Consider the following 18,105-nt stretch of genomic DNA (forward strand, 5'->3'; position numbering starts at 1 on the left):
TTGCCACACTACACCTAGCTAACAGTGCCTCTGCGCTACACCTAGCTAACAGTTTCTCTACTCCACACCTAGCTAACAGTGCCTCTGCTCTACACCTAGCTAACCGTTTCTCTACTCCACACCTAGCTAACAATGTTGCCACACTACACCTAGCTAACAGTGCCTCTGCGCTACACCTAGCTAACAGTTTCTCTACTCCACACCTAGCTAACAGTGCCTCTGCTCTACACCTAGCTAACCGTTTCTCTACTCCACACCTAGCTAACAGTGCCTCTGCTCTACACCTAGCTAACAGTGCCTCTGCTCCACACCTAGCTAACAGTGCCTCTGCTCTACACCTAGCTAACAGTGCCTCTGCTCTACACCTAGCTAACAGTGCCTCTGCTCTACACCTAGCTAACAGTTTCTCTACTCCACACCTAGCTAACAGTGCCTCTGCTCTACACCTAGCTAACAGTTTCTCTACTCCACACCTAGCTAACAATGTTGCCACTCTACACCTAGCTAACAATGTTGCCACTCTTCACCTAGCTAACAGTGCCTCTGCGCTACACCTAGCTAACAGTGCCTCTGCTCTACACCTAGCTAGCAGTTTCTCTACTCCACACCTAGCTAACAATGTTGCCACTCTACACCTAGCTAACAGTGCCTCTGCTCTACACCTAGCTAACAGTTTCTCTACTCTAGACCTAGCTAGCAATGTTGCCACACTACACCTAGCTAACAGTGCCTCTGCGCTACACCTAGCTAACAGTTTCTCTACTCCACACCTAGCTAACAGTGCCTCTGCTCTACACCTAGCTAACCGTTTCTCTACTCCACACCTAGCTAACAATGTTGCCACTCTACACCTAGCTAACAGTGCCTCTGCTCTACACCTAGCTAACAGTGTTGCCACTCTACACCTAGCTAACAGTGCCTCTGCTCTACACCTAGCTAACAGTTTCTCTACTCCACACCTAGCTAGCAGTGCTTCTGCTCTACACCTAGCTAACCGTGCCTCTGGTCTACACCTAGCTAACAGTTTCTCTACTCTACACCTAGCTAACAATGTTGTCACTCTACACCTAGCTAACAGTGCCTCTGCGCTACACCTAGCTAACAGTGTTTCTACTCTACACCTAGCTAACAGTGCCTCTGCGCTACACCTAGCTAACAGTGTTTCTACTCTACACCTAGCTAACAGTGCTTCTGCTCTACACCTAGCTAACAGTTTCTCTACCCTACACCTAGCTAACAATGTTGCCACTCTTCACCTAGCTAACAATGTTGCCACTCTTCACCTAGCTAACAGTTTCTCTACTCTACACCTAGCTAACAATGTTGCCACTCTAAACCTAGCTAACAGTGCCTCTGCGCTACACCTAGCTAACAGTTTCTCTACTCCACACCTAGCTAACAGTGCCTCTGCTCTACACCTAGCTAACCGTTTCTCTACTCGACACCTAGCTAACAATGTTGCCACACTACACCTAGCTAACAGTGCCTCTGCGCTACACCTAGCTAACAGTTTCTCTACTCCACACCTAGCTAACAGTGCCTCTGCTCTACACCTAGCTAACCGTTTCTCTACTCCACACCTAGCTAACAGTGCCTCTGCTCTACACCTAGCTAACAGTGCCTCTGCTCTACACCTAGCTAACAGTGCCTCTGCGCTACACCTAGCTAACAGTTTCTCTACTCCACACCTAGCTAACACTCTACACCTAGCTAACAGTGCCTCTGCTCTACACCTAGCTAACAGTTTCTCTACTCCACACCTAGCTAACAATGTTGCCACTCTACACCTAGCTAACAATGTTGCCACTCTTCACCTACCTAACAGTGCCTCTGATTTACACCTAGCTAACAGTGTTGCCACTCTACACCTAGCTAACAGTGCCTCTGCGCTACACCTAGCTAACAGTGCCTCTGCTCTACACCTAGCTAACAGTTTCTCTACTCCACACCTAGCTAACAATGTTGCCACTCTACACCTAGCTAACAGTGCCTCTGCTCTACACCTAGCTAACAGTTTCTCTACTCTACACCTAGCTAACAATGTTGCCACTCTACACCTAGCTAACAGTGCCTCTGCTCTACACCTAGCTAACAGTGTTGCCACTCTACACCTAGCTAACAGTTTCTCTACTCCACACCTAGCTAGCAGTGCTTCTGCTCTACACCTAGCTAACCGTGCCTCTGGTCTACACCTAGCTAACAGTTTCTCTACTCTACACCTAGCTAACAATGTTGTCACTCTACACCTAGCTAACAGTGCCTCTGCTCTACACCTAGCTAACAGTGCCTCTGCTCTACACCTAGCTAACAGTGCCTCTGCTCTACACCTAGCTAACAGTTTCTCTACTCTACACCTAGCTAACAATGTTGTCACTCTACACCTAGCTAACAGTGCCTCTGCTCTACACCTAGCTAACAGTTTCTCTACTCCACACCTAGCTAACAATGTTGCCACTCTACACCTAGCTAACAGCGTCTCTGCTCTACACCTAGCTAACAGTGCCTCTGCTCTACACCTAGCTAACAGTGCCTCTGCTCCACACCTAGCTAACAGTGTCTCTGCTCTACACCTAGCTTACAATATGTAGCTAGCCAACATTCAGTGTGTAGCTAGCTAACATTAGCTGCAGTCTGTAGCTAGCTAACACGTAGCACTCACACAGAAACATGATGAAAGCAGCTAATTCAACATCCTGCTGCACGACTGCTGACTCAGACCAGAAGGAGACGCACGTTACGCCTGTTTTAAAGTCTTTACAGCGGCTGCCTGTTAAAGTCCTTCTGTGAGTCACCAGCTTCATGCTGACGGCTGTCAAATACAACAAGTGCAGAACAAAGTGAAGTGATGTCTCAGTTTTAATGTGCAGATCAGAATCATTGATGACGAGGAAACCATCAATCTTTACAATCAGTTTGAATCATTTTGTACAAAGTTCACTGATGAATTTATTACAAGAAGCTGAAAGATTGATGTGACTGTGATCCTGTACAGACTCAACTGTTCAGCACTGACAATGTTTCTGTGACAGGAGGAGACTCTGCAGACTAAACACCACACAGACACACTGAGGAACCAGAACCGGACCAGAGCCCAAATCCAGGATAAAGAGGTTCAGTGAATGTGGTGCTGAAGGTGTGGAGGTGGATCAGTGAGTCAGAGGAGACTCTGTAGAAGGACAGAGTGCCAGCAGGACAGTCCACATACACTGCTACTCTACCAGAGGAGGAGGAGGAGGAGGAGGAGGAGGAGGAGATGTCTGTTCTTCTGTTATTGTGCCAGACAGAGTAAGAACCACCATTAAAGCACCACAGACTCCAGGACTGATCATTCCATCCAAACACACAGTCTTCACTGCCTCCTCTCCTTCTGATTCTTCTGTAACTCACTGATATAGAAACTCCTCCTCTCCACTCGACCTCCCAGTAACAGCGACCAGTCAGACCAGTTCTACACAGCAGCTGAGGCCAGTAGGTCTCAAACCTCTCTGGATGATCAGGATATGACTGATCCTCCTCCACATGTGTCATCTTCCTGTTGTTGTCAGACAGTTTGATCTCTCTGCTGACTGTGTTTGTGTCGACTGTGAGCTCACAGGAATCTGATGGAGAGAAAAAGACACAACACAGCTGCAGTTATTAATGTATCATCAGTGTGGTGATGACATCACAGATGTGACTGAGTGATGTCACAGTGTGAAGCTGAATCAAAGTAAAAACACACTCACACTTCCTCAGACCTGGTGTCAACCATCGGACTCCAGCAGGCTCCACCCTGAAAGGAGGAGGGGGGTCAGAGCAGCACACCCTCTTTCAGCATGCAGACATGGACATGACATGACTCATACACAGAAACACAATATGTCCATCAGGCCTGCTTCTCCCTGTTCTCCTGAACCTCTTCACCTCTGCCACTCTCCTCACACACTGAGAGCCACAGGATGTTGGTGTGTGTGAAAGAGGACGACAACATGTGAGGACACACACAAACCTCTTTTTGGATTCATGACTTCATCTTTATGTTATTGGATGTTGCTGCTGTTTCCTGTGGGCGACCTTACGCTTGCTGTCTGATCCAATGTCAGCTCGTGCTCATGTTTGTATATTACAGGACTTTTGGATTTGGACGTCAGAACTTTTGAGGTCAGATTCCTGTTTGAAGCTTCCCGGGCTTTTCTGAATCTCACCTGCACAGTCTGCTTTTTGTTCTCGCTGTGTTTCTGCTGCTTTATTAAGGGACAACAAGCCCAAGACAACATGAGGAGAACTCTACATGTTATTAACCATATTCTACAAAAGAAGAAATGTGCAGCCTTAATAAGCCTCGATGCAGAAAAGGCTTCTGATAGCGTAAGTTGGACTTTTCTATATCAGGTACTTGAAAAACTCGGACTTAATGACAAAGCTGTCAGACGTATTAAAACACTTTACCAAAACCCGACCGCAAGGACAAGAATAAACGGCAGTCTGACTGAGAGCACAGCTTCAGGACCATCTACTAGACAGGGCTGCTGTCTCTCTCCAACCTTGTTTGCAGTCTTCATAGAGCCCCTGAGATCTTAAAGGAGTAGAGGTCGGGGGAGAGGAACACACCATTGGACTTTTTGCTGATGATGTGGTCTGTTTTTTAGAGGACCCAGACACATGCATCCCCATACTAATCAACCAACCAGAGATGTTTGGCTTTTGTTCTGGATACAAGCTTAAATTGACCAAAACACAGATCCTAACATTCAACTACTCCCCATCCAAAATCATACAACAAAAACATAATCTGAACTGGAGAGCAACAACAATGAAATATCTTGGGGTCACTTTAACACAAAACACTGATGATTTATTTGAAGCTAATTACGTCAAACTGGAGAAGGAAATTAAGAGCAACTTGGACAGGTGGGCTATCCTTCCATCAGACATCGGTTCACGAATAGAGACCATAAAAATGAGCGTTCTACCCCGACTTCTTTACCTGTTTCAGTCACTACCCATTGAGATACCCGAAAAACCATTCAGACTGTGGGACAAAACCATTTCCAGGTTTATATGGAATGGTCACAGACCGAGAATCAAATCTGAAACATTACAGATTGGAAAGGATAAGGGGGGTTTGGCACTGCCAAACCTTCAGGGATATTTTCATGCTGCACAAGTTAGACATGTAATCTGTTGGTGTGACAAAGATTATGTAGCCAAATGGAAGAATTTAGAAAAATCAGCCGTGTTGGAGAAGCTGTGGAGATGTAAATGTGAACCATTCACACGTGTTCTGGCCTAAGATCGCAAAATTTTGGGAAGATGTTCATTTAGTTATGGGCAGAGTTTTGGGTTATGGTGTATCCAAGTCTTGTACATTATTATATCTTGGCGTCATTACGGGAAACGTTGTGTTGAAAGATGATAGATACATATTGAAAATTATGTGAGTAGCCTGTAAAAAGGCAATTACAAGAAAATGGTACAAGACAGACCCCGTCACAGGAAGACTGGATGGAAGTTATGGACGAAATACATATTATGGAACAACTGACTTATAAAATAAGGACTCAAGAGGATCAATGCTGCCGGAAGTGGGAGAAATGGACTGAATACATAAAAACGACAGGACCAGGACCGTCACACTGACATTAAAAAAGGATCAAACTGTAGAAGCATGGTGATCCATCATGTTCTTTTTCAGATCTTTGTTTTTTATTTGTCCCCCCCACCCCCCGTTAGTTATTTGAAAGCTTTTATTTTGAAGCAGCAAAATCAGGAAACACTGGATTTCCACCAGCAGAACCTGAACACGACTCCAGAACAGCTGAAAGTGAAGCTGAGTCAGCAGCTACGAGCCGGGCTGAAGTACATTACAACAGCATTAAACCAGAGGTCCACCAGCTACTGTAGAGAGCTGCAGCTCTGCACAGGTCACATATCATGTTAATCAATGGAGCAGATGATTGATCACTGAATGTTTTCTTTTCTTTTGTCATTTGATTTTGGTGACGTGCAAAACACCGAGGCTTTCCTGCCCCTGCAGGCTGTTATAATGAGAACTACCCAAAACAGCCCAAACTCAGCTGGAGCAGCAGTTTCCTCATGACAGGAGCCAAGACGGCACCACTGACCCATCTTAAATTCATCTATGCACTGCTGCTGTTATGGTGATGTGACGGGAATGTTCCACCTTGTGTCATCTAGGGGTTTCACCGAATAATCGAATATTCGAATATTCGACTATCAAAACCACTATTCGACGCTGTGCCTGATAGTCGAGTATTCGTCTTTTCCTTGTTTTTCTTTTTTTCAAAAGCCCGGTGCTGTAATAAAGCGGTACCGCAGATATGCAGCTGGGGGCATGTGAGACTAGTGCAGTGTGTGTGTGTGCGTGCGTGTGCGTGTGCGTGTGCGTGCGTGTGAGTGATGTCAACACGCCAAGGAAAATGGCGCCAAGCAGCAGACAGGAGACGAAAAAAAAGAGAAAGGAGACTGAAAGTAAAATGGCTGAGGCGGCTCTCAATACTCGCCTGCAAGTGTCCAAGGTCTGGAAATACTTTACCAAAACAGATAAACCGTTAGCTGCAATATATGTAAGGCTACTCTAAAGTACCATGGCAGTACGTCTACAATGCATAACCATTTGAAGCTACACCCGGCCGGGGCTAGCGGCAGCAGCGGCAACGTTAGCGGAGAGAAGCACCAACAACAGACAACAATGAGAGACTTCTCCACACGCCAGATATCCGACCAAAGAAAAAGGAAAATAACTGGTCTGTTGGTGAATTTCATCGTGAAGGATATGCGACCGCTTGCTGCGGTGTCTGGAAATGGCTTTAAGGACATTATCCATTTTTTCGAGCCGGGTTACGTTATCCCGTCCCATAGGACACTGTGGAGCAACATCACACACCAGTATGATGAATTGCAGGCGAAATTAGCAACTGAAATGAAAGATCAGAGTGTTTCACTCACTACGGACCTATGGACATCTCCAACCATGGAGGCATACATCACGGTGACAGCGCATTATCTCACCGACACCTGGGAGCTGAAGGCAAAAGTCCTCCGCACCTGCGCAATGCCAGAGCGGCACACCGCTGTTAACATTGCTCAGGGACTGACGGACACAATCAGTCAGTGGGGCCTGACGGTGTTCTGCGTTATACATGACAATGCTAGCAGCATGACACTGGCGATGAGTCTGTGTGAAGATTTCAACCACGACCTCGGCTGCACTGGACACACATTACAGTTGGCGATAAAGGCGGGGCTGGATTTAGCTGAAGTGGCAAAAACCACAGATGCGGCGAGGCGTGTGGTCAGCCACTTTCGCCACTCGGCTGTGGCAACGAGTGCTCTGACGCAGCGACAGGCCCAGCTTAATATGAAAGAGAAAAGGCTCCAGAACGACGCTGGAATTCTACCTTTACAATGCTGGAGCGACTTAACGAGCAGCGCATCCCTGTCCAAGCCGTACTCGAAGATGAGACTGTCACTAAATCCACCGCCAGAAAAGCCCCGTCAATGAGAGCCTCGCAATGGGAACTAATCCAGCAGCTACTGCCTGTGCTGAGACCGCTGGCAAAGGCAACTACGATCATGTGTGGGGAAATGCACGTCGGGCTCTCATTTATCTACCCCGTTATCCTCAAACTGGTGAATGTGGTGCTTAAAGTTGAAGAGTCGGATGTAACAGCAACTCGAAACTTTAAGAACACGGTACTAAAACAGCTGAACACCAGGTTCAAGTTGGACACTGAGGACGACTTGGCGGGATCGGTTCCTATCACTGCCTGCATCCTGGATCCCAGATTTAAAGATCTCTGATTCCTTCCAGAGAACACCAGAGCGGAGGTTAAAAGCCACCTGATTCAGCTACTGTGAGATGTACCTGTAGCTACAGGTAAATATTATTTATTAATTTGAGAGAGAGAGAGATACTGTGGTGTGCGTGCGTATGTGAGGTCACGTCTGTGCTTTAATATATTTGCAAAATTGAAAATAGCTAAACTTAAATTCACTGAAACCCTGGACTCAAACACGACCGGCACTCTGGCTGTGATTTTATTTGCAGGTGCCGATGACGCCACAGCAGACAGCGACGTGGGCAAAATCGGAGAGGAGCCCAGGAGTAAAAAAACAAGACTGGAAAGTGATTACGACGAACTGTTTGGGCCTCACTACACCAGTAAAAAAAAAGGGCTGGCAGCACCCGTCCAGAGGAGGTTGAAGAATATTTCCATCTGCCCCGCATCTCCACCACGAGCAACCCCCTGGAGTGGTGGGCCCGCAAGGAGAAGCAGCTCCCCCGCCTGGCAAAGCTGGCCAGAACCTGCCTGGCTGTCCCCGCTACAAGCACCCCAAGTGAGAGAGTTTTCTCCCTGGCTGGGAACACGATTACCCGTCAGAGAGCAAGTTTGCACCCAGCTCATGTGGATGCCCTTGTTTTCTTGAACGCAAACCAGGAGCGCAAGAATTGGATTATTAAAGAGGAGGACTTTGACGAGAGCGAATAACTGTTAAGCAGGCACAGGCTGATAGCCCACTGGATTGCAGTATGTTGCTTTTTTTTTTGCACTTTTCGTTATGACGTTGCACAGTGGTGGTGAGTAGGCTAAGTTTTGTTTAACACATTTAAAGCCTATATTTTCTGTTAACTCTGAATATCAATTTGGATAAAATGTGTTATTTCAATAAACAACGTCTGTAAACTTTATGTAACCTGTGGACATTTTTATGTTTAATAGCGAGATTGCTACATTTGTTTCACAATTTACATGCAATGTTGATCTTAAAGGATAACTACCGTTTTTTACAACCTGGACCTTATTTCTAGCATAAAATATGATCATTTACTCACCCAGATAACTTTGGTGTCATTTGAAGTCGTTCGGACGAAATTAGATCCAGTGTAGCGCCGATATGTCCATATAATGCGAGTGACGGGGCACCGACACACAGCCTCTATATAACACATTATCTGCCACAAAACTAGTTCATTTCAGCAATATTTTGTCATGATACGCTCGTGCTATTCCCCTCTGAGTCCGGGCTTGTCTGTTATCAACATCCGGGGTCAAACTAGCAGTAGCAGCTACAGGTAAACAAGCCGGGCTGCCACGGTTGCGCGCAGCTCAGAGACGACATCTTCCAGGTCAGAGGTAGTAGATCAACCTACAGAACCCGGATGTTGATAACAGGCAAGAGGCAGACTCAGAGGGGAATAGCACGAGTGTATCATAACAAAATATTGGTGAAATGAACTAGTTTCATGGCAGATAATGCTCATAGAGGCTGCGCTTCGGTGCCCCGATCACTCGCATTATTTGGATATAGCGGCGATCCACTGGATCTAATTTCGTCCGAACGACACCAAATGACACCAAAGTTATCTGGGTGAGTAAATGATCGTATTTTATGCTAGAAATAAGGTCCAGGTTGTAAAAACGGTATTTATGTGTTTTCATGGTCATTAAGAGAGGCAAACTCAGTGAGGAGGGTTAGGTCTGGCAGCAGCGGTGCCGCATGGATTAAAAAAACAAACAAACAAACAAACAAAAAAAACAGGCGAATATTTGACTATTAGTCGACTTTTGGGAAGTATTCGTCGAATACTAAAATGCAGTATTCGTCAATGCCCTAGTGTCATCTAACGTTGTTATTGGACTGTTTTATATCTTCTGTTCACTTTAAACTGACGCCACAGACAGTTGCTACAGTCTGTAAATGTTTCACACTGAGGCACAGACACACTGTCAGTGATGATCTAGGATGCAGTTACTCCAGTGTTGATAAAGATCCATGTCAGAACCATTTTAAGTTCAAAGTCAAGCACTTTGGCAGAAACACTGATTCTCCAGTTCAGGGAAAGAGTTTCTATGACATTCAGTGATTCAATTCATTTATGTGTCACAGAAATCTTTTGAATTTGAGGTTCAGTATTTTCTGATCAGACGTCTGACACAGAGGGTCTATTGTTATTATTAATATCATAACACAGCGGTGACGTGGTGGAAATTAGATTTAATGTTAATGTTTTGATAACCCACTGCAATCAGTGTGGAGTGTGAAGTAGTTTGGATGACGGTTCATCAAACAGCAAAACCAGAGGCCAACAAATCAAACAGGCACATTTTGAACAGGCGCTAAACTAGTCTGAAAAAAGAGGTGTAACTTTAGTGTTTGTGCCAAGACTCTCCTGGTCGCTGATCTTCATCTCTTCTTCTCATCTTCCTCTCTTCACTTGTAACTCTTGGCTTCGTGCCATGCTGCCTTTTCTCCTGAACTGAACTGAACTGAACAACTGGAGGTGGAGTAAACGAAGCAGACCTCCCGACACTGAACCATCTACAGTGGAGATACAGAGTCTCACACTGACTGTCTGTGGCTGCAGCAGGACTCTTCATACCTGAGAGTGCCCAGTCTCCAGCCTGGATCCTCCAGTCGAGCAGACAGCAGCTTCACTCCTGAGTCTCCTGGATGATTGTAGCTCAGGTCCAGCTCTCTCAGATGGGAGGGGTTGGAGTCCAGAGCTGAGGCCAGAGAAGTACAGCCTTCTTCTGTGATCAGACAGTCTGACAGCCTGCAGACACACAAAACAACACACATCACAGATCAGCTGAGGGTCCTGATGATTCAGTGCACATCTGTGTTTAAGGGTTTAACGTTTATTATATTCATCATCTTAGTTTTCACTAATTTACTAATCAGCACTGAACACAGAGTATAACTGAAGCTGATGGAAATGCCATTAGTTTTGAAAATACTTGGTCATGAACAAAAATATTGTACAGATTAAAATGATGACCTGATGATGGAGGATCACCAAAGTAATTACAGTTCATCCTGAGGGGAGCATGAATGTCTGAACCAAACCTCATGACAATCCATCCAATGGTTGTTGAGATATGTAAATCGGGACTAAAGTGCAGAATAGACTGACAGACCCACATTTTATATACATATATAAATAGATTAGTGGTGTCATTGGGTTTGTATCATTGCTTTGATGAGTGAAGGATCTGTTAAGTTGTCAGACTGTGAACACTATCAGAACATCACACTCCTGTCCACGCAGGTCGTCTCGCCTGTGTTTTGGCTGTGTAACTACCTCTGTTGGAGGATCAGAGGTGGAATGAAACTGTCCCCCCATTCCACCTTTGTAACTTTCACACCGACAGGAAGCTAAAGCACGCTCACCACCTGCTGACCAACTTCTATCGGTCAGCGATAGAAAGCCTCCTGACCTACTGCTGCACGGTGTGGTTCTCCAGCTGCACAACACAGGACAGGAAGGACCTGCAGCGGTTGGTGAGGGCAGCGGAGCGTGTCATCGGGACGACACTACCCCCTCTCAGAGACATTTACACTGGCCGACTCCAAAAGAAGGCCAGCTGTATTGTTAAGGACCCCACTCACCCCGGACATTACCTGTTCTCCCCCCTGCCCTCTGGGAAGAGATATAGATCCATCAGATCTAGAACAAACAGACTGAAGAACAGTTTCTTCCCACAGCCAGTGAAATGCACAACCCCCCCTTCACCCCTCACTCTCTAAAGACTTCACACCAGTGCAATAACCCTCCACTACCACCCCTCACACACATACTCACTTGTCTACATATTACCTACATACTTGAATCTTGTGTCTATTTATCTTGTTGTATATATTTTACTATTTTTATCTATTTTGTTATACTTGTTTATATTTATTTGTCAAACTAAGAGCTGCTATCTATGTTTCGTTGTTTTTGAAACAATGACAATAAACATCTATTCTATTCTACAGCGAGGTGGAATATCAGCACAAGATCCCCGCCTTGAAAAGGCAGTGTGAATGGGGCTTCTGTCTCTCTCTCTCTCTCAACACAACCAGTTGAGACAGATGGCGGCCCACCACTAAGTCCGGCTCTGCTCGAGGTTTCTGCCTGTTAAAAGGCAGTTTTCTTCATGCCACTGTGTCAAGTGATTGTTCGTAGGGGAAATGTTGAGTCTCTTAAATAAAATGAATTATATTAAGAGTATGATCAAGAACTGCTCCAATTGTAAAGTTACATGAAATAATGAAATAAAATAATGAATCCTGACCTGAGAGTTTCAAGGACACAGTGTGGACTCTTCAGTCCAACAGACAGCTGCTTCACTCTTGAATCCTGCAGGTCGTTGTTACTCAGGTCCAGCTCTCTCAGACTAGAGGACTGGGAGCTGAGAACTGAGGACAGAGCTTCACAGCTTCTCTCTGAGAGGTCACAGCCACTCAGTCTGGAGAGAAAAAAAAGAAGACAGATAACATGGTAAAGGTTGAGTTTTGGTGATACAGTATCAGGTTTTCCAAAACTTTTATTATGGTGACCCATGAAAAAAAAAAAAAAGTATTTATCGGCCTTTTCATGCTTTATATTAGGAGGATTATTTATATAGGACAGCTCACAGACATGACAGGAAATGGGGATGAGAGAGGGGGGATGACACGCAGCAAAGGACCAGAGGTCAAATTTGAAACCTGGGCTGCTGCAGTGAGGACAAAGCCTCTGTACATGGGACGCATGCTCCACCAACTGAGCTACAGGAGGACCCCAGGGGGTCCCACTTTTTAAAAATGATAACACTGCGACCCAATTCACAATAGGCCTAATCAACTTGAAAAGAGCAGATCTGTGTATAAATTAACATTCCAAACTATTTATCCACGTCCACTATATTGACTTCAATACACCAGCCATTTCCAAGAAATAAATCTAAATGTGTCTATATGTCTAAATATTTTGGCACATGATCACTGTAATCCTACAAGCAAGTAGGCGTTCTGCTGTGAATCAGTGAAATGATGAACTCAATCAGGATGTGTGTCTCAGTGTGACGCTGTTCACCTCACTGAGATGGAGCAGAGATGGACTGATAGACAGACAGATGGAACATGTCACTTCATAGCGTTTCTTGACCTGCTGCTTTTTGTGGTTGTGAATAAAACATTGGGCCTAAAGTCCATTTCTCCCCACCATTGTAGCAGTCCACAGGATGGACCCACCAGAGTAGGACCGTCTCTGTGTTCGAAACCTCCTGATTTATAAATCAACCACTGGATACCAACAAGCTCCCCCATGTGGCTCAAAGGTGTACTGCAGATAGAGATCTTAAATTAAAGACTATGAACGAAAGTCTGCAAATATATTTGGCAACTCAAATAAAATCCTCTCTGGGAATGACTGGTATATATAATCTCTTGTTCCATTGCTTTTCAGTTCTAAGTATGTTGTCAACGTGACAATAAATCATGACTGAATTGAGAACGAACAGACATCCAGTTATCAAAGTCATATGATATCAAACATAAATGAGGTTCTCCATCCTCATTGTTCGTGCTGCACAGGAGCTGAATTAATGAAAGGTACACTGAAAGAAAACAAGTTTGATAGCAAAGAAATCTACCAGAAATACATAAATGATTTCACAACAAACAGTTACATGATCTGACCTCAAACTTTCCAGATTGCAGTGTGGACTCTCCAGTCCAGCTGACAGCTGCTTCACTCCTGAATCCTGCAGGTTGTTGTTACTCAGGTCCAGCTCTCTCAGACTAGAGGACTGGGAGCTGAGAACTGAGGACAGAGCTTCACAGCTTCTCTCTGAGAGGTTACAGCCACTCAGTCTGGATAAAGAATAATGAGCAGAACAAGAACATTATTTCTATTTGGGTCAATAACAGCACATTTACTGCATTCTGAAGAAACTTCTCCACACTTACAGAGCTTTGTTGGAGGCTTTGACCACTGGCAGCAGCCTCAGAAGAGCCTCCTCTGAAGCAGAGTATTTCTTCAGGTCAAACACGTCCAGATCTTCTTCTGATGACAGTAAGATGAAGACCAGAGCTGACCACTGAGCAGGAGACAGTTTATCTGTGGAGAGACTTCCTGATCTCAGGTACCGCTGGATCTCCTCCACGAGAGAACGATCGTTCAGTTCATTCAGACAGTGGAACAGATTGATGCTTCTTTCTGCAGGCAGAGTCTCTTCGAACTTCTTCTTTATGTAACCGACTGTTTCCTGGTTGGTCTGTGAGCCACTTCCTGTCTGTGTCTGCAGACCTTGTAGGAGAGTCTGATTGGTCTGCAGTGAAAGACCCAGGAGGAAGCGGAGGAACAAGTCCAGGTGTCCATTTGGACTCTGTAAGGCCTTGTCCACAGCACTCTGGTAGAAACGTGTCTCTGCAGATTGATGGTCTGCGTTGTTGATGAACGTCAGATGGACATGAAGAGCAGCCAGAAACTCCTGAACACTCAGATGGACGAAGCAGAACACCTTGTCCTGGTACAGTCCTCTCTCCTCTTTAAAGATCTGTGTGAACACTCCTGAGTACACTGAGGCTGCTCTGATATCGATGCCACACTCTGTCAGGTCTGATTCATAGAAGATCAGGTTTCCTTTCTGCAGCTGCTCAAAAGCCAGTTTTCCCAGAGACTCAATCATCTTCCTGCTCTCTGGAGTCCAGTGTAGATCTGTCTCAGCTCCTCCATCATACTTGACCTTCTTCACTTTGGACTGAACCACCAGGAAGCGGATGTACATCTCAGTCAGGGTCTTGGGCAGCTCTCCTCCCTCTCTGGTCTTCAACACATTCTCCAGGACTGTAGTAGTGATCCAGCAGAAGACTGGGATGTGGCACATGATGTGGAGGCTTCGTGATGTCTTGATGTGGGAGATGATTCTGCTGGCCTGCTCCTCATCTCTGAATCTCTTCTTGAAGTACTCCTCCTTCTGTGGGCCAGTGAACCCTCTGACCTCTGTCACCATGTCAACACACCAAGGAGGGATCTGATTGGCTGCTGCAGGTCGTGTGGTTATCCAGAGGCGAGCAGAGGGAAGCAGTTTCCCCCTGATGAGGTTTGTCAGCAGCACATCCACTGAGGTGGACTCTGTAACATCAGTCAGGATCTCAGTGTTGTGGAAGTCCAGAGGAAGTCGACACTCATCCAGACCGTCAAAGATGAACACAACCTGGAACTCTTCAAAGCTGCAGATTTCTCTGGTTTCAGTGAAGAAGTGATGAACAAGCTCCACCAAGCTGAACTTTTTCTCTTTCAGCACATTCAGCTCTCTGAAAGTGAATGGAAATGTGAACTGTATGTCCTGGTTGGCTTTGTCTTCAGCCCAGTCCAGAGTGACCTTCTGTGTTAAGACTGTTTTCCCGATGCCAGCCACTCCCTTTGTCATCACTGTTCTGATTGGTTCATCTCTTCCAGGTGAGGCTTTAAAGACGTCTTCTTGTCTGACTGTTGTTTCTGGTCTGTGTGGTTTCCTGGATGCTGTTTCAATCTGTCTGACCTCATGTTCATCATTGACCTCTGCAGTCCCTCCCTCTGTGATGTAGAGCTCTGTGTAGATCTGATTCAGAAGGGTTGGGTTTCCTGCTTTAGCGATCCCCTCAAACACACACTGGAACTTCTTCTGAAGGTTAGATTTAAGTTTACGCTGACAAACTCCTGAATGACTTCCTGAATAAACACACAACAAGCAAGATCATTAAGTTATTTATAAAGACAATATGACAATTTCTTTCCCCTAAAGATTGCATATATAAACAGATTTCCCATCATCATCATCATCATCATCAGACTTCAGTAAACGTCTCATTGATCCATCATGTTTAATCTTTAGAGAAATCCTCTTACTGCTCTGCAGACAGTCAGCCAGCTCCTCCTGCTTCATTCTCCTCAGGAAGTGAAGTGTGATCTTCAGAAATGCCTCTCTGCTGCTCCTCCTCTGCTCTTCATCCTCACCATCCAACACCTCCTCATCCTCCCTCTGACTCTCTAAGCATTCTGAGCGATCTGAACTCAGAACCTTCTGGACCTTCTTCAGCTCGTTCTTCACAAAAGTGACAATGTTCTCCTCCAGCAGCTGGAACAGAATATTATGTGGATGAGAACATTTAACATCATGGAGCACCATGTTGGACAGATTCACCACTGGTCTGTAAAGTGCAGCATGGAGATTATTGTGAACAGACTGGATGTAAAAGTAGTTGTTGTTCATGTACAGACCATAAATATGGAGTCCAGGTGTGTTTGATGCTGCTGGGCAGACGGACCTCTGGGAGCCTCTGAGCTCTCCTGGTCGACTCTGTGGAGGAATCATGAAGAATCAGCCACATTATGTCTGTCCACTCAGAGACAAACACAAGCTGAAGGTCCTTTGAGTTAAAGTGTTGATGACATCATTGAATCAGATGGTTTCCCCTGACATCAAAGTGTTGGTCGTGCTGCTGATCCCACTGTGACTCAACAGTCAGTCAGTTTACTGGGTTGGTTCAGCAGCTTGTCTGGTTTAGTCCCTCCAGCTCTTGACCCCTATAATACTGTGAACAGCAACACACAGCTAACACAAGCTAGTTGGATGCTAACTGTCCAGTGCAAAGTGGTGAAGAGTCTCAATAAACTTGTGTTCAGTTGAGATTCCAACATTGGAGAATGAAAAAATGATTCATTATCGATTCATTTGTTTATGAATCTGATACCAAAAAACAAACACAGGTTTCTTTTTTGTACTTCTGATTTTATGCTCACATCAAAAGCAGGTCATTAAAGAACGGCCCTGGGCCAAACTTGATTTTGATGTTTAATTTGTCTGATTTGTGTGACTCTAAATTTATTCATCAACTTGTTCGTGTGTTGTTTTGGGTGATCATTGACACAATGGCTGCACTGGAACCTACCGATATGTATTGATGAAATAATTCTGGTATGTGTTTCTGAAATACTGAGATACCCCAACACCCTGTGAGGAGAAACTAGAAGACAGAAAAATGGCGAAGAGTTTTTGGGCCCCAGTGCATCACGTGACGATCTAGTCACACGGCTTTGCCACTAATAAAAATGGCTTCAAGGCCTGGCGCTCCTCCTGGGGGCTTGATCTCCACGATGAGGGCAGCTGTCTTCTTTGCAGAGGAAGTTCTGGTCAAGCCAACCGCGTTAAATACTCCTCCTCTTCTTCTTTGGCTTTTACCAGCAGACTAAAAACCACACCGCCAAAGCTGAAGTAAACTGCTGATGCCAGAGCTGATGCATGATGCTTGATGCATGCTGCGTGACGAGGTGGGCGGGGCTGGAGGGCAGATTGTCTGTGTGCGCTGTAAAATTACATCGTTGATTGGGAAAGATTGAATGTTTGCTTTATCTTCCTGGGCAGGCTGCCCAAGTAGAGCCCACGTGTGGGAAACACTGAACAGCCTGTGCTTAAAGTCCATGAAGCCTGTGACGGCTCAGTTCAGTCTTTCAAAAGTTTTGCAGTACTCCTTCAGCTCTTCCAAAGAGTCTGTGTCTGCCGGGTCCATTGTTGGTTGGTTCATACTGTCACAATGACATGACTTTCCACTTCCAGCACCAACACGGAGTGGCAGCCCGACACACCAGCTCCCCTCTCCCCTTTCTTACCCTCATTTGTTTTGTTTTTTGACTATTTTACTATTATTAGCTTTAGTAGCACTTAAGGGTGTTTATTTTAAGTTTAGGGAGATTGGTTTAAGTACTTAAACCAGTTTTAAGTCAGTGGACAGTACCAGGAGTGCAGTGTGTCCCGCCTGACAAAGACATGGCCGAATAGGAAAATACCAGACTGTTCGATGCAATTAGCCGTCTTCACACTAGTTTGGTTGGACAGAGACAGACAGAGCAGTGAGATGTTGGGTGGAAGGCTTGCTGTCTTTGTTAACTCCAAATGGAGTAACGCAGGAGATGTTACTAAGAAGGCGAAAATCTGCATTACTGATGGCGAACTGTCAGCTGTTGGCCTGAGACCATGCGATGTTGCCACTGTGTTTGGCAGGTGTTTGAAAGGAAAGTCTGAACTTCACATCAACTACAGCAGCTGATTTAACAGTTGAGGACACTTTAAGAAAAGACAGGAGGAGTCGGCTGCTAACACAAACTGTCAGAGACTGAGACTGAGCTCAGATCAACTGAATCAAAGTGAGAATAACAACTACAAATAGTTTTTACACTGAAGTTGTGGCTCACAGAGCTGATGGACACACTCCAGCTTGAGATGATCCGGTTCTTCATTCAGGACAAACTAAAAGAAAACTGAGAAAACTTGGCATCTTGCAAAACCGGGTGGGTTGTTGTAAGCCGGGATG

The 18,105-nt window shown here is 45.3% G+C and overlaps 1 protein-coding gene across 3 annotated transcripts in view; it reads right to left on the reverse strand.

The window, feature by feature from the left end:
• Positions 1-1,915: 1,915 nt before the first annotated feature.
• LOC311253457 (protein NLRC3-like) overlaps positions 1,916-18,105 on the reverse strand; it is a 21,424-nt gene continuing 5,234 nt past the window's right edge. For 2 of the 3 annotated variants that reach the window (XM_084347457.1, XM_084347456.1), the window contains 8 exons: positions 16,016-16,094; positions 15,644-15,872; positions 13,720-15,466; positions 13,450-13,623; positions 12,063-12,236; positions 10,385-10,558; positions 3,726-3,772; positions 1,916-3,599 (listed from right to left, as the gene is read on the reverse strand). In XM_084347457.1, coding sequence (XP_084203583.1) covers positions 3,046-3,599; positions 3,726-3,772; positions 10,385-10,558; positions 12,063-12,236; positions 13,450-13,623; positions 13,720-15,466; positions 15,644-15,872; positions 16,016-16,094 — 3,178 coding nt within the window. In that variant the 3' untranslated portion in view covers positions 1,916-3,045. The remainder of the gene's footprint in view (positions 3,600-3,725; positions 3,773-10,384; positions 10,559-12,062; positions 12,237-13,449; positions 13,624-13,719; positions 15,467-15,643; positions 15,873-16,015; positions 16,095-18,105) is intronic. The other variant, XM_084347458.1, reaches the window with a different exon arrangement.

This window comes from Pagrus pagrus (assembly GCF_965226575.1).
Source record: "Pagrus pagrus genome assembly, chromosome: 24".
Classification (NCBI taxonomy): domain Eukaryota; kingdom Metazoa; phylum Chordata; class Actinopteri; order Spariformes; family Sparidae; genus Pagrus; species Pagrus pagrus.